The sequence below is a fragment of the Neovison vison genome, chromosome 4 (assembly GCF_020171115.1).
Source record: "Neovison vison isolate M4711 chromosome 4, ASM_NN_V1, whole genome shotgun sequence".
Taxonomy (NCBI): Eukaryota; Metazoa; Chordata; class Mammalia; order Carnivora; family Mustelidae; genus Neogale; species Neogale vison.
In genome coordinates this window covers 158,454,691-158,471,934 of record NC_058094.1, presented here as the reverse complement: position 1 = coordinate 158,471,934, position 17,244 = coordinate 158,454,691, and the positions used below count along the sequence as shown (strand labels likewise).

General features: G+C 38.1%; 1 protein-coding gene across 4 annotated transcripts in view; it reads right to left on the bottom strand.

Moving 5' to 3' along the window:
- Positions 1-17,244, bottom strand: part of CDK14 (cyclin dependent kinase 14) — a 570,565-nt gene that overhangs the window by 379,938 nt on the left and 173,383 nt on the right. For all 4 annotated transcript variants that reach the window (XM_044245987.1, XM_044245990.1, XM_044245988.1 and 1 more), the window contains one exon: positions 296-375. In XM_044245987.1, coding sequence (XP_044101922.1) covers positions 296-375 — 80 coding nt within the window. The remainder of the gene's footprint in view (positions 1-295; positions 376-17,244) is intronic.

Genomic DNA, 17,244 nt, shown 5'->3' with positions numbered 1-17,244 from the left:
CTTACAAACCCTACAAACAAAACCAGGAATATAAAATTCCTTAGTCAGCTTTAGTCTCACCACAAATACACAGAAGGTTTCCCCCCCACACACCTGAGTATACAGCAGGATTGTCTTATTTTATTTAACATGACTTGACATGATTTCAAGAGATACTGATTTTTAAATTTCCATTTACACTTTCCAATGAGATATAACCATATAATTTACAAACTCTGCATATGCAGAGGTGAGTAATATTTAAACAGCTACAGACATCAAGCAAACACAAAAGCAAAGATGAGAAAATGCCTACCTTCCCTGATAGCTGTAAAAGGTGTACCTTCTTCTTCTTGCAGCCTAATCACCTTCAGGGCTACCAACTTCCCATTCACTCTGGCAGAAACAAAAGAAAAGATGAGAAGTGAATCCACGAAAATATGTTCCCGTTATGTTGCTAATTTCCTTACGATTTATATTTTATGCATTTTTGCACTGAAAATGTCAGTGACTCAATTATGCTGCCACAACAAGATTAATTTCAGTAAGGTTGGGAATTTTATATCATCATCATAAATATTCACATTTTAAATAGTCCCATTTAAAATATTCACAGTAGCCCCGTCTAAGATTTCGCCAAAGTTTTCTATGATTCACTCTATGTTCCTTCCAGAATGAAACTAGTGCTTAACAAAATCACCAAACTTGATCAATTATTCTCAGATTAATTAGAAATCAAGAAGTCAAAATAAATCTCCTTAGCTTTTCCAAGAGCTCCTTCATTTCCTTGGTTAAAATGTCTTCATCTTCAGTCTTAAGCCGAGGTCATTCAAGCCCTAAGTTCAGAAGCTTGACTCTCAGACTTCTATCCTCTTTCCATTCTTTCCTCCTCTTTCTTTATCACCCATTCCTCCCTTTCTCATTATTTCTCTCTTTTTTTTTACTAGAGCCTCCTAAAATTACATTTGGTTTGAATGTGTCTTATGATACATACAGTATATCATCAAAATAAAAGTTATGAATGTTTTACTATTATAAGATTACATAAAACCTATCCAAGCAGATGGTTCTTCCAGATGCATTCTAAATGTGTATTGGCTCTAATTAAAAGTCAGACTGCACTCGGCAGATAACTTTTTTATCTAGTCAATTCTGTTAACAAATACATGACAATCTACATTGGTCTTCTAGGTAAATGCTCTCCTTTACCTCTACTAGGCCTAGCAGCATCCTTTGTTAGTAAGAATAGATAAAACAAGCACACATAGCAAATGTAAAAGATACAAGAAGGCATTTGATAACAGGAAGTCTCCCTGCTACACTCCTTCAGCGCCCAGCTCCCATACTGTGAGGTTACTGGTTACCATTGTTCATATACACTTAACCACAAACACACACGGTAGTATGCTGGACAGAGTACACTGTACATCGTTTTTACCTTAATATTTGGTGACTTCCTCATAAATTCATAGAGAAAACTTTTTATTACTTTTGAAAGACCACAGGTTACCCCTTCGTGTAAGTATAGTATACTTCATTTAATCCCAGTCTTCTACTGATGGACGTTTCGCACATTCCCAATTTTTTGCTACTACAACAGTGATGGCGATAAATATTTGTGGGCATGTAACTACATTCGTTTAAAAAAAAATCTGTTAAGATAAATTCCTAAAAGTGGTATTGCCAGATCAAAACGTATGTGCACATCTAAATTCTAATTCTGATAAATAGTGGGAAATTACCCTACGTGGAGGTTGTACCAACTTATACTTCCTATACAGAGAATGTACGAGCTCCTGTAAGCTCCTTCCCTAACTATGTTATCAACCAGTGACTCTGCCAATCTGATAGATAAAAATGGTTTCCCACTGCAATTTTTTTTTTAAGATTTTATTTATTTGACACAGAGAGAGACAAGCAGGGGGAGTGGGAGAGGGAAAAGCAGACTTCCCACCAAGCAGGGAGCCTGATACGGGGCTCGATCCCAGGACCCTAGGATCAGGGCCCTAGCCGAAGGCAGACACTCAGCGACAGAGCCACCCAGGCGCCCTTCTCATTGCAATTTAAATTGCAACCACAAATCTTCAGAGCTTATGGAACCAGCAAACAAGAATTCATGTGGTCCAGAGAATCCAGCACCTGAGTCTGAAATAAAGAATGAGAATGTCTCTTTTTTAAGAACTGCATCCAATTGGTCTGGTTTTGCTCAAAACCTGCCACAGACACAAAACCTAAAGTCCAAGGAATTCAGGCACAGCCCGACAATCCTAGTGGCATTCCTCATTGCATGAACTATTGAAACTTTTGTTGGTTACCCTAATGGGCTAAGGCCATCTGATTAAAAAGCTCCACAACCTACCATCTTCTCAAGGTTAGGAGTTGTTTTTCCTTGTCTTTCAGCTGGAATGACAAGCCAACTGCTTTTCTGCCCTGCATCCCTCCTTCTCTCCTCAGTACATTACCTTGATTTTTTCCACTCCTGACTGTGCTCTAGGTACACAGGTGCAGGCAAAAAATTGATAGGTACATGGAGTTCAACTGGAGACTGTACCTTGTGCTCTCACATTGTCCTTTATGACTATGGGGGGCCTCTGGCGGGGCTTGAGGCTGGGATGCAGTCAGTGCTGACATCTGCACAGATTTTTCTCAGCCCAGTTGAGCTCATCACTGGCTCCCCAGAGGAGGCAGTAACTGATTCCAGGAACTGCTTGGACCTTTCCCCACATTTACAGATATTTCCCCCTCACCCATAAAAAAATACACACAACCTTCTTCCCACAAAGCTTTTCTACTTCCCTTGAGATCATTAACTTATATGCACCATGAACTGAATTCTAGAATTCAGGGAATTCATGCTTTTGAAGGTCATATACTTAAAACACTCTCAAACCATGAAGCATAATTCTTTCCCCTCTAATACACTAAAAGGAGAGAAATCTTCAAATGAACCAATACTTACTCTTTAAATGCAACTAGAGGTAGAACACCTTTAAGTAATTTCATATACTAATGTGCATTATTTTTGTGATGAAAAATTCCTTTAACATATTTACTATGGTAATTGCATAAAAAAACAAAATCCAGATTAATGGAATTCTGATTCTAAAGCATCATCCTCCATGAGTTGAAACTCTAAGCATTAATTTCTTATAGTTATGATAATTATAACAGCTAAAAACACTGAGTTTTTTAAATTAAATTTATTATTTTTTTTATAAACATATAATGTATTTTTATCCCCAGGGGTACAGGTCTGTGAACCACCAGGTTTACACACTTCACAGCACTCACCACAGTACATACCCTCCCCAATGTCCATAACCCCACCCCCTTCTCCAGACCCCTTCCTCCCCCCAGCAACCCTTAGTTTATTTCTGAGATTAAGAGTCACTTATGGTTTGTCTCCCTCCCGATCCCATCTTAAAAACACTGATCCCATCTTAAAAACACCATCTTAAAAATACATATAATATGCATTATATCACATAACACTAAAAATTTCCTTAAAATTTATACTAGACTATTAGCTCCAGAAGTGAAGGAACTCTTTCTGTTTTGTTTTTTTTCTTTTTTTTTTTTTAAAGATTTTATTTATTCATTTGACAGAGAGAGATCACAAGTAGGCAGAGAGGCAGGCAGAGAGAGAGAGGAGGAAGCAGGCTCCCTGCTGAGCAGAGAGCCCGATGTGGGACTCGATCCCAGGACCCTGAGATCATGACCTGAGCCGAAGGCAGCGGCTTAACCCACTGAGCCACCCAGGTGCCCCTTTCTGTTTTGTTAATTGCTATGTGCCCAGTGCCTAAAACTGCTTGGCACAGAGTAGGCTCTCAAAAACTTTTATTGAATAAATATTAATAATGTTAATACACTGATAATTCCTTTCTTGTACCTGAAAGATAACTCAAGAAAAAAGTATAGGGGCATCTGGGTGGCTCAGTCAGTAACCATCTGCCTTCAGCTCAGGTCACAATCCTAGGGCCCTGGGATCGAGCCCCGTATCAGGCTCTCTGCCCAGCGGAGAGCCAGCTTCTCCCTCTCCCTCAGCCTGCTGTTCCCCCGCTAGTGCTCTCTCACTTACACACAAACACACACTCTCTCTCTCTAATTAATAAATAAAATCTTAAAAAAAAAAAGAATAAAGTATAGTAATTGTTGTTTTCAAAAGTTTCAGAAATCTCAAATTTTAATAAAGTTTTCAGTATCTTCTTCCTTGTTCCCTAAGTATTTATTGTCCTTTTCCAAATTAAATGTGTAGCCTCTTTGATTCTGACACATGTGGATATGGCAAGTTTTCATTTCCTTAAAGTTTTAGAGTTTGTAGAATGCTCTGTTAATTAACCCTTTTGCACCCAACAGCCATGTTTCAAAACCCCATTATCCTTTAGCTATCTGTGTCTAGACCACGAATCAGTATCTTCCTCTTCTTCAACTACTTTAGTAGTCTTCCATTAAGAATCATATTAATTATCAAGTTGCTCTTTAACCTTAGAGTCCTTATGACTTTCTCTTTTCTTAATTAGTTTTTCTCTACATGTCCAGATACTCACCAACTACTGAACCCTTCAGTTCTAAAGCCTTGTTAATTCATCCACTCCACTTCTGGAAAAAATACCTTTGGGGAAAATAACATTACCAACTTTCTAATGTTCTACCTTTGATGCATATGTTTCTATAAACTTTAGCATAGACTGAAATACTTGAAATCCCAAGTTAATAACTCTAACAAAATGTAATTTTTTAAAGACATCAAAGAAGATATCTGTTATTCTATAAAAATAACATAGCGTAACAGAAAAGCTGTTTACATCTAATAACTACCTTGTGTAGTTTAAACTATTTTATTAAATATCCAAAACATGTACTTCAAACATTGATTTAAGTTCTTTAAAATAATTACAAAATTCTAATTGATCAATAAATTAGAGCTGTTTACAGGAAAACACTGAAGATTCCTCTTTAAAAAGTCTCATTAATTAAATCAAAAGCTAATGAACAGAAGGCAATCAAAGCTTGATTGGCAGTGAAGACATTAATTCAGGTGATTAACACAGTAAAAAAAAGAAAACAACTTTTAATTGTGTCAATAGTACCGCAGAACATTCTATCGGAGGACTGCCAGGTTTTACCCAGTTGTCCTAAGCTATTTAAGGAGCTGTTTTAATTTCGGAGATTCTTTACTATTCTCTAATTCTTCCAACAACTCACTCAGCCCAGCTGACTTCTGGCCCAGGGATGACTTGAGACATCCTTTACTCCAAGGTCACACAGGAAGCACTGACAAAGGCAGGATGAGGGAGAGCCAGGGGAATGCCCAAGTACAGGGCCAACCACACACAGAGACATGGCAACACTGGGTGTCCTGGGAGAGCCATGTTCAAGTGGATCCAGCTTTCAGACTAGCTCTAATCACAAATCCAAATCTCGATGCACTTCAGAAATGCTATCCGCAGTTCTGTATGCCCTAAGTTTGTAAATAATAAAGTTCTCTAATTAAAATAAGAAGAGGTAGGAGTTTTGAATAAGGAACACAGCCTGCTCATTTCTTCATGTATTTGTTCATCCAACATTTGTGAAACCTATAAAGGAAAATACCCCATTTAGGGTAAAACTTCCAGGTTCAGAAGATGATGCATAGAAAGAGTTTCCTTATGAGCAAAAATTCTCAAAGGAAAGCCCAAAGGTTCTCTATTCCATTACTTACTTCAAATTCATAGGATAATTTGGTACAATAAAACAAAATTACAAATATTATCTAGGTCATCTTTGAAAATAGTGTCCATGTGCTAACACCTTGAAGAAATTATGTCTAGAGGATACAAAGGAAATTAAGGCAATATACCTAAAAGAAATTTAATATACTCTGGAAAATTTAATATATTCTGCCTCTCTTCTATTATGATTTTGTCTCAAGAGAAACTGCTAGGAAATAATACCAAATGCAGACAGATACAATGCTAGTTTCCTTACTGTATTTGTCTAGAAGCAACAGAAGGAAATGTAGATAAAACTGAGGAAGCGACAACAGCAAACCAGAGTGTATCAAGGACAATATATTGGGCTGAATTCAAATTTTCAGCAAAGTCATTAAAAATATTTTACTATTAATAGTGTTTCTTTTATTAACAGGGAAACCAGCTAAAGTGCCTACTTACTGTATAACATACATACCTCAAAAATTTAAAACTTACACTTGGTCCTGTTATCTCCATCTAAATTCAGTTTTTATTCAGGTGTAAACTGAGAACTCATCTCAATATTACTAAATCTCTGCAATTCTGCAATATCCTAAAAGTGCTATTTACTGTATTTTATTCTGGAAAAATAAATTAGAATTTCAAAGTAGGTTGCCTGTAATCACACTTCATGCTAATCTTTATCAATACAGAGAGAAGTCGACTAATAAAATCTGAAGATTAAAAAAAGAATAGTATAATGGTTATTTATTAGAATGTGACTAACAATGCAAAAAGACTGAGAATTTAATGCAATGAGAAGTCTGTTCAATGGACAATTATAACCTTTTATAAAAGAAATGATTGCTAATAAAGCATGATTCATCACTGCCAATGTTTCATCAAATGTACAAACTCATGATACTTTGAACCAAATTTAGAGTGACATATTATTGTTCATGGGAGAAAACAATAATTACATTTCAACAATTTTAAACCAGCCAACTCTGCACCTTTCCAAAAATAAAATCTGTCAACAAAGGATTTGAGAGTCATTACCCTGCAAGCAGAAGTGACCTCAATGATCATTCAAGCTCCCAAGCAAAAAGATCCTCACATATGTGATTGTTTATCCTTGTCCTCTCACTCCCTGGAGCAAAGCAGCCACTCAAAAGACTTGATGGAACTCAACCTCCCTAAATTACCGCCAATTTTTTGGTTCTTATGTTAAGCCAAAATTTGCTTCCTATAACTTCCACTCTCTGATTCAAATTCTGAATCCACAAAGACTAAACTAAATGCTCTTTTGTAAGACAGTTTGTCCCGTAATTAAGTTTTAATATCCTGCCCCTAAATCAACAAATTGAGAGACAGTGACTCTGTGCCTGGGATAAAGGGCAAACAACAGAGACAAGATCCTTGGATTTAGGTCTCACCAAGGAGACAGACATAAAAATGTCAAAGAGAAACAACAAGTTCTCACTTGTCCAAGACGAAACAACTTAAGCATCACTAAACTAATATCTGTGATTGAAAGCTATCAAACATGTTTAATTCAATAAGTTTGTAATGCAACAACAACAAAATAACCAACTCACGAGTCACATTTGGAGGGTACTACAAAATAATGTCGTTAATATCAAAGTCATTAAAGAGACTATATCAAGCATTTACCTTCCCTCTTTATACACTTTCATATATACTTTATATACTTTTATATACTTTATATACTTTCATATACAGAGACTATATTAAGCATTTACCATCCCTCTTTATATACTTTTTCATATACACGGTCCTTCACGCTAACAAAATAGTTGATATATGGAAGCTTCTCATTATAGATGTACTGCACATGACAAATGAAGAAGGAATGACAATTTGAATAACACCAATCTTAATCATAAGCACTTAATGGATTATTAATCGTTCCTAAAGTAACAAAAAGAGGCTATCAGACAGTATGCACCTCCTGATGGAAGCAGACATCTCCTCCCACAGAACAACACCAACCCCAAACTAACCAAGTCTCAATCCAACTACTTATTTTAAGGAGATAAGGTAACAAGTTAAATGATACCACTGGGATACAATCAGAAAATCTAGAATATAGGAAATTCTTTAGGAAAACTGAACCTGTCTCTTTAACAAATAAGTTTCAAGGAAAAAAAGAGGGAGGAACCCATAAACTAAAAGACTGTTGAAACAGCCAGGTAGATGGAACAACCATACAAAATCTCAGAGGCAGAGAACACAATGTGTTAAACAAAAATATAAGAAGGAAAGAGTGACTGGAGCTTCTTACTGTTGGTGGGGGGGGGGGCATGGGGATGGAGTTAGGGAGGTCCCTGAAAAGAGGAATGGAAGAACCACATCACAGAGGTCCTTAAGAGCCACAGAAAATAGAGGAGAGGAGAGGAGAGGAAAGGAGAAAACCACTGGGGGAATCTCAAGAAAGGAAATGTTATGATTAAATTATGTGTCTGTAGCTCACTCCCTATGGTATAGAACGGCATGAAGGAGCACACCAGTGAGGAGTACACCAGGAAGGGAGGGCAGGAAGCTGTTGCGGTGGTCCTGGGGAAAGATGGTGGCCCCAAAAGAACAGTGTTTGGTAACAGCAATGGGAAAAGGGAAAAGGACATTCAGAAGACTGAAACAACAACCTATAAGGATAAACTGGATTGGGCATAAGAAGTGTTGTGAAAGATCATTCCAAATGTTCTGACCTCAGTGTGGGATGGATGCAGGTACCACTTACTGAAGTGAGGGACAGTAAAGAAGAGGAGATTCAGACAAGAGAACCAGAGTCCTGTTTCCGAGGATCTTAGTCTGGGAGCATCCCCAGTGGAGACACATAGTAAGCATTAGCATTTGTGTATCTGGATCTTAGTACAAAAACCTAGGCTAAACACAAAAATCTGTGAGTCATTTGGAGGACTTCAAGAGAAGTAATATCCTCAGGACAGAACCAGTTTGCTGTTAAAGCAGGAGTTAAGAAAAATTTCGGAAAGAGGTAGAGAATATGTTAGATCTAGAAGACACAGGGAGATCCTGAAAGATAGGGGAACGGGACAGTTACAAAGATCCAGTGAGAAATAGGAGGGTGAGGTCAGAGAGACAGCAGACGATCTGGGAGTTTAGCCCTTGGGTAGTGCCCATGGTGAACAGTGATGTGAGCAGAGGAGAGTCTACTCTGACTTCCTGACAGGCTGCTGTCCTGGCTGCCCCTGGGTATTAGGCAAGGCATGGAGGAAGCTGGGGCCACCTACAGCTGTGCGGAAGATGAAGGTGCCGGCTACATGCTAGAATCAACTAGTCAGTCTTCAGACATATCATGGCCTGACCCCACCCCTGATTTAACTAGCGGTGGGTGGGGTCCTAAGCATTTGTATACTTTAAAACACCCTGGAGGTGTTGAGAATCACTCTGTTAACCTTCAGGTTCTTACATCAACTTCTCATAGCCTTTCTTCCTTTGGTCTGGAACATGTCCAAGTCTCCTTTTCTACAATAAGCATCCAAAAATACTCAGCTCTTTGAAATGGTTGACTAGCCTTCAGTCTTACCTGCAAGCTTTTGAGACATTTCAGCTGATTAGTCCCTTTTGAAATGTGGTTGCCAGGGTGGGCACACTACCAGATGTGGTCTGAAAAGCATTGAGTGGACTGGGATATCAGCCTGCCCCATTCCAAAAACTGAACTTGTACTTCTCTGGCCTAAGCATGTTTTAAACTGTGATCGTCACAAAATATTATAAACTCAAACTAATCTGATCAAACATGAAAACCCCCAAGTTTTTGCCAGGGGCCCCACAATCACACCATTTCTAACTTGCCCTATGCCTAATAATTCATTTTTTAAACAATTTCAGGAGTATGATTTATCCCTAATAAAATTCCAATTTGTCAGCAGCAGCCAGCTGTTCATGCCTCTCGTGTATGCTCCAAATTCCAATCCTGTTTTTGATGGGCGTTGACTACCCATCCTTCTCTGTGTCCTAATCTGAGGTAGGAATGAAAAACTGAACAGGATGAGGTCCAAGACAGCGCCGTTTGACACCACACTCTTGACACCGTCTCCATCCACCTTTCTGGGAACCTGCCTTCATCAATTGTCCTTTCTTTATCTCTCTCCTCATTCCTCTTTTTCACTTTCAGCCTCTCCGTGCCAGTCCTTCATTTCTGTGGCCCCTCCTTCCTAGACCACAACACTGACCATCTACATCCATCCATCACTGGACTAGACTATACTAGAAAATCTGCACCTGGCACCTAATTAGGCCTCTGTGGTGAACAAATGAGCCAACCTCTTACCACGTAAGGAGGTATAATAAACGCTATGACTCCTAGGGATCTTTCATCAGCCTGTTGTAAACCCACCGCCAGCAATAGCATAGCATACAACTGCCTATCACTCTATTACCTAGTAGAACTCAAACAGAAACCATTACTCACATTTGAAAAACAAATAAAAACAATAGGGTTCTACTGGTCCACTAGCTTAACAATCCAATCAGAAAAAGGAATTAAGGTTATTTAGGGATGACATAATATTTATGATCGCCATTTTGTTTTCTAACTACTCAGAAATCATCTACGTGCTAATCTGTCCTAAAATGTTCTGCTGCAGAGAGGGAATGAAGAGGACATGCAGAGAGAAGGTCAGTCATACCATTTCCCCTAAATCTGGTTCACAGAATCCATCTTCCGTGACTAAGTGGACCTCTCAAGGCTGCTAGTGCCTCGTCAGTTTTTCATCATTCCTCAAGGATGACTGACAGTGATGGGACAATCTCAAGTTTAATTTCTTTAAAATTCAGTGACACAATCATATTAAGTCTTAAATCAGAACTCCTTAGAGAACCATAGTATCCTCAAACTTCCCAAGACATTTGATAATTTGATTCATTCTTGTATTTGTTCTGTGCTTTGGTTCCAGAAGCTCACTTACCTTGGTAGCAGTGATGTAGGCAAAAGACAAGGGAGTAATTGCACTCATTCTCTACCACTTTCCTACCCCGGTGGCATCTCTTGTTGTTCTACTTCAAACCTTAGCCTTTCCTGGGTTTCTGATGCTTCCTCTCCTTTCCTCAGTGAGCTACACCGTACTGCAGTTATCTGGTCTGTGTTGGTTTGATTTTGAGAGATTTTTACTATCTGTTTTGATACACTAATCTTCTGCAATTTTAGGGCAATGGACTGGACACTTCTCGGCATTCTTCCGGAATACCTCCAGATGCAAGGAACCATTTTTGGATAGAGCAAAAGTCACCTACATAAAGCCTTTGAGGAGATAACCATCCAGAAAAGAAATAAGACAGTAGGGGTGCCTGGGTGGCTCAGTGGGTTGAGGCCTCTGCCTTCGGCTCAGGTCGTGATCCCAGGGTCCTGGGATCGAGCCCCGCATCGGGCTCTCTGCTCAGCAAGGAGCCTGCTTCCTCCTCCCTCTCTCTCTGCCTGCCTCTCTGCCTGCTTGTGATCTCTATCTGTCAAATAAAATAAATAAAACCTTTAAAAAAAAAAAAAGAAAGAAAGAAAGAAGACAGTAACAAGCAACCAAAATCCAAGATGAACAAAGGTAAGTTGCTTTAAAACAAATAAACAAACAAACAAAATTAAGACAAAGGAATCAAAGACAAATAATGGAAGAACTGTTCAATGTCAAAAACGAACAAACAAACAAACACAAAGCACGGAAAAGATGCCCAGGACATATACAGATATAAAGGTAGTTGGTTACAAATATTTCTGAAATTACTAGAGAGGAGCATGTTTATGTAATGGGATGGGAGGGTTTCATTAAAAAATAAGTAAAATGTATTTTGAGTTTTTAGAAATTGATTTTTCATACATAGTAAGATTTGAAATTCACAGTGTCAAGTATTTCTACAAATTTTTCTCTGTAACATACAATTTATGTCCCTAAACATACAACACCCAAATGTGCTCATACGCACCGAAACCTACAAATGAAGGGATGGTGTGAAGGTTAAGGAAAAAGAAGCTGGATTTTCCCCTGTTTTTCCCTAGTCCTACTTTCAAGCACACTTGTCTGGGGAAGCATATTACTGCAGTCTTTGAAAAGGCAGCATTTTACATTTCTAGAGAAATCAAATTTTCTCTTTCTGAGGTCAAGTTGCCACTTCAAATAGATTTTATCTTCAGAAGCTTTTTTCCCATAGAAAATGCTTCAAAAAAGCAGAAATGAAATGGATCTACTTTCTGTTGATAATATCATTTTTCCTTCTCTTGGATTACTTATTATTTTCTAGCTAATGCTTACATACTATATCTCATGCTATGTCTAAATATAAAAATCAAATCCACTCATGTATAACTTTTTTTTTTTTTTACAAAAAAGTCTAACTATGGCATCACAAGCAGAGTGAGCCATTAAATGAGCTGGAATTAAAGAAGAGGATAAAGGGGGCGCCTGTGTGGCTCAGTGGGTTAAGCTTCTGCCTTCGGCTGAGGTCATGATCTCAGGTTCCTGGGATCGAGCCCCGCATCGGGCTCTCTGCTCAGCAGGGAGCCTGCTTCCCCCTCTCTCTCTCTGCCTGCCTCTCTGCCTACTTGTGATCTCTCTCTCTCTGTGTCAAATAAATAAATAAAATCTTTAAAAAATAAAAAAGAAGAAGAAGAAGAGGATAAAGCCCTGATGTGCCACCTTAGAACATTTCAAGCTTCTCAGTGAAAGGTATGTTGAAAGCACGATGTTCCCATTTCTCTAACAGAGTCGGAAATGGTCCCCGTTCTCCAGTCAAGGCACACGTGTTTGGCATCGTAAAAGAGAAGGCAGGCCTCGGCTCACAGGTTAAAAGCATCCCCAAAAAAGTTAAATGAGATGCACCAAAAAGCACATCACTGATTCACCACAAGGCTGTAAGGAATCCCCAAATACTAGTTGCCAAGTAGTGTTAACCACAGAGATCTTGCATTTTGCATTCAAACGTAGCCATACAACATTAAGTGAAATTTGGAACAGCAGGATAAAATAAATAAAGCAGCCCTGGAGAGCCATTAAGGCAGGGGTATTCAGAGTTCAGACTATTTTCTACCTCTTCTAATAAAGACAGACACACACACAAGCGTATACACACACACACACACACACACCCTCCAGTTTATGTTATAACCAAGATAGCAACCTGGTTATAGTGGGCGGGGGGGTGGTAACAAGGGCCCATGGAGAACCAACAAAGATAATTATAAATACACAGTACCTTGGTTAAAGGGACTAAGACTTCTATCAAGTCAAGAGGATTATGAGTGATTTTTATTTTCTTCATTAAATTGGATTACTGTCATAATTATAGAAAATATGTCACTGTTAAATATCTTTGAAATGAAATTTTAAAACAATATCAAGCAAAGCCAAATTTATCCAGTCTGAGTGAAGTCTTTTATGACAAAAAGGACTAGAGAACAATGCTTAGGCATCATGAATTACTAAATTGAAAAGACTATTCCTCTCCTAAAAATAAAAGTGGTACTACAATGGACTGCTGTAAAGGCAAGCAGGGTATCAAAGTAAAAAATGATTCAATTAAACAGAGTTGAAAACAATCCACCTACACATGGTGAAGCTCAGGCTTTGTATTAATTCATGTTCTACTAATGAACTGATTAGATAAGGACTTTATAAAAATTATGTAGAGTTGATATAATGAGATCTATGCTTAATATTACTTCCAAAACCTAGCAATGAGCCAGAGAACAAATAAACCTGATTTGGAATCAAATGGCTTTATATACAGACAGTAGGTTTAAATCAAAATAGGTGATAGGTGTCTTTAAGTCAAAAACAGCACTTGCACTGAATATCACTCACTACTGTTAAAGCACCTAGAGCATGACAGGTCTTGGGCCTCGGATTTTATTTACAATGTCTCATTTAATCTCTATAACAAATTTGTGTGATCAATACTCCTGTCATCTCCAATTTATAGAGAAACTGAGGCACAGTGCCAAATCATACAACCAGAAGAGGCAGTTTCAGAATTTTCAGGAGGTTGGACTTCAGAACCCATACTCAAATTCTCTGTGGGCTGGCAATAATTACAGTGTGAACCACAGAAGAAATGTATGTGAGCCACGTTCTCACGCTACCCCTACATTCAACATAGGTGCTCTGCTCACATCAATATATATTTTTTCAGACACTTGTGATCAAATTATTTACTGTCAAAGCAATGTCATTATTCTTTGTGCTTTCTAATAATTTTTTACAAACCTTAATGTAGATCAGTATATTTTTAGAATGGCATTAGTAAGTCTTACCTTAATTGTAAAAGTAACATGTTTATGGCAAAATGGTTGGCAAATACAGAAAAGAAATTGTATCAACAATAATCCCATTAATCAGAGGTAAATTTTTCAATGTGTGTGTAACTTCTAGACCTTTTTTTCTGTGTGTAGATTTTTTTTTAATAGTATCCCACTTTTATATTTGGTCATTTACTTTTTTGTTGTAGTTTAAAAATATATCTTTTTCCTAGAAGAGCTTTTATAAAGTCCAGGAAGCCTCGAGTTTAACCAAGCTCATACTTTCAAGGAAAATGGCTCCCGTATTTCTTCCTTTCATAAATTTTCATGACTTTCTTTTTGGTTTATTGGTGAAAGCAACCCCAATAGTCAAACAAGAGAGACCTAACAGAGGAAGCAAGTACAGGCCTTACAGCCATATAGGGGCAGGACCTAGATGGGGCCACTCAAGTACCTTGAGTTGGCCTGGCTGGAATTTAGCGTCAGGGGACCACTCCATACCCAGTGATGGAAAGCAACCAATCACCTCCAGGATAGATATGCTAGAAGATTTTACTCGATAAACCTAGATACATGACCTTAGATTTGGAAGAACTAAGACCCATGGCAATCGAATGTGCATTTGGGAAGAAAGAACTTCCTACGTCCTGACTGCAAATCTCTACTCCCAAGGGCCACCTGTCGAAGTCTCCTCAACACACTTAAAGAGTGTGGTCACAGCATCCCTAAACACTTTCCCCAATCATTACATAGTTAATGTTTATTAGCTGAGTATGTACGAAGAGCACTGTGATAAGTGCTAAAGAATACATGGATGTGTAAGAGTATGTGACATACATATGAATATAAGTTATATACATATGAGCAAGGAAAGGACGTAGAAAGCAAAGCAGTAACTGAATCATAAAAAAAAAGAATAAATTATTCTGACATCTGTTTAAATAGTAAAGCTTTATTCAAGACTATTCAAATAGGGGAGACAGAGACAGGGCTCAAGTACAAATACAAGAACAAGTGGAGATTTAGAGCCCATGGTTCATTCACGGATGGATGGAAAATTACTAAGAAGTGACATCAAGGGTAGGGGGAATTCCTGCCTGATCTAACCTGATCTAACAGGATCCTTGCTAAGGGCAGGCCAGAGCAACTATATAGCAAGAGTGGGGGGATTTTCTCTAAATGGTAGGAATCTTGCTGAAACTAGGCTAGGATGGCACGGGGATTGCTTAGTGGGGTTGGGGGGGGGGGTTGGATTGTGGCAGATAAAGCCAAGGCATAGTCAGAAAGAGGACTTCGAAGAGCATAACTGAAGTGTAATCAAGGACAGTGTCTTGTGAAAAGCCAGGAAAGTCTCACAGTAGGAGTGTGACTTGAGTTGGACCTTAAGGATGGGATAAGCCATGGACATGTGAAAAGGAGAAGTAAGCCACTTACACAGAGGGCTCTGTAAACAAAGACGCAGAAGGAGGTGGGGAGACACACTTCAAGTACAGAAAGTCAAAATTAGGGAATTGGTAGAACGTAAACAGTGGACTCAAGAGGGATCTGGATGCCTCTAGCCGACCCTAGGATAGATCCACTAAAATAACCAGACCTTTGATCTTGCTGGACGTCAATATTTTTATTACCTGCTACAGCTTATTTTACGGTAGAGCTCTGGATGAAGGAGAAGCTAACCTATCGACAGCGTTCATCTGAAGAAGGTAAATATACATTCCTAACCAATGAAAGTAAGTTAACTGAGCCTGCAAGACTACTAAATGTACTTCATGATATAAATATGGATTAAAACAGACTATAAAATAATATATTTATAAATATAAATTAACATTAAAACACACTAAAAATTAGCAAATTCCCAGGATTTAAACTGTACTGTATAACAGGATTTATACTGTATGTATAGTATACATACTATAAAATATTTGGTAGCAAGTCTTCATTGTAAAGACAAAGAAAGCCAAATACACAATTTATTAAGTCCACCTGTGCTACTTGCAGGGTTTTCCAAGTAATAACATGTGACTTTATCACCATCAAACAAGACATTAGCATCCCTTTTCTAAATAGGAATCATTTTGCCAGGTTTAGAAAAACTGACAAGGTCTTAAACAAAAAGGCTATTCAGTGATGTCAAGTCTCAGCCACCACATTTAGCTTCTAATAAGAAATCTAGTTTCTGTTCAGTGAGACAACATAATTTAGCCACTTTGAGGAGAAACCACGTTCCATGTCTTTGCCTTAACTAAATGGGTTTGGTGGAGTCTGGCCTCAATAAGCACCACACGCATGAATGAATGAAGTCAACCACTTCAAGCAAGGGCTAAACTAGCCAACAGCTACAGGCAGGGCAGATCCATCAGCTCTCGCTGATAGAATAATTCCTATAACTGAGAAATCACAAAAGTCAGCTTTCCTAAATGTCTCTCCTTTGTGTGTTAATCTTCTCAGCCATTAACAGAAAGCTTTCTGATGTCCTTTTCATTGAAGTTCAAAATGAGTGTTGGAGGATAAAGTCTCTGACTTCAGGGGCAACATACACCGAAAAGTAATTAGACATTTACTCAGTTTTTGCCTAAAATGAGAAATGGATACAAATGTCATGACATTTCTTCCAACTGCAGCAGATGGGAAATCATCAGTAGTCACCCAGTTAAGGAATTCTCTCCTATGAAAGCACCTTTTATAGAAATCCTGGCCCAGAAAATAAATAAAACTTTAGCTAATAAAATATGCTATTTTATACTAAGTAAAAAGGAAAAAAAAGTAATCTATCTGTAAATTGGGTAAACTGAACACATGTATCTTAATCCTTCTATGTCAAATACCTGCAAATAAAATATTTAGTCACTTTGTAATTATTTACCATTTTCCTCTTTTTTCTAAGATTTATTTTATACATGTTCCTTGTTTAAAGATGGAATATAGTTATATACATACACATACATACTTGTGTCCATGCATATATATATATAACAATACATACAGATAGATATATATATATATATACAACCAAATCTAGATATATAGTAGCAATATAGTAGCAATATAAAATCTACTCTTAAAAATAAACACTACAAAATTAACGCCCTGTGTCCATGGTAGATAAACATCTTCATCTGGTTATAATACATAGGGGCACCTGGATGGCTCAGTCTGTTAAGCATCTGCCTTCAGTTCAGATCATGGTCCCAGGGTCCTAGGATCAAGCCCCATGTCAGGCTCCCTGCTGGGTGGGGAGCCTGCTTCTCCCTTCTCCTCTGCCTCCCGCTTCCCCTGGTTGTGCTCTCTATCTTTGTCAAGTAAATACAAAAAAATCTTAAAAAA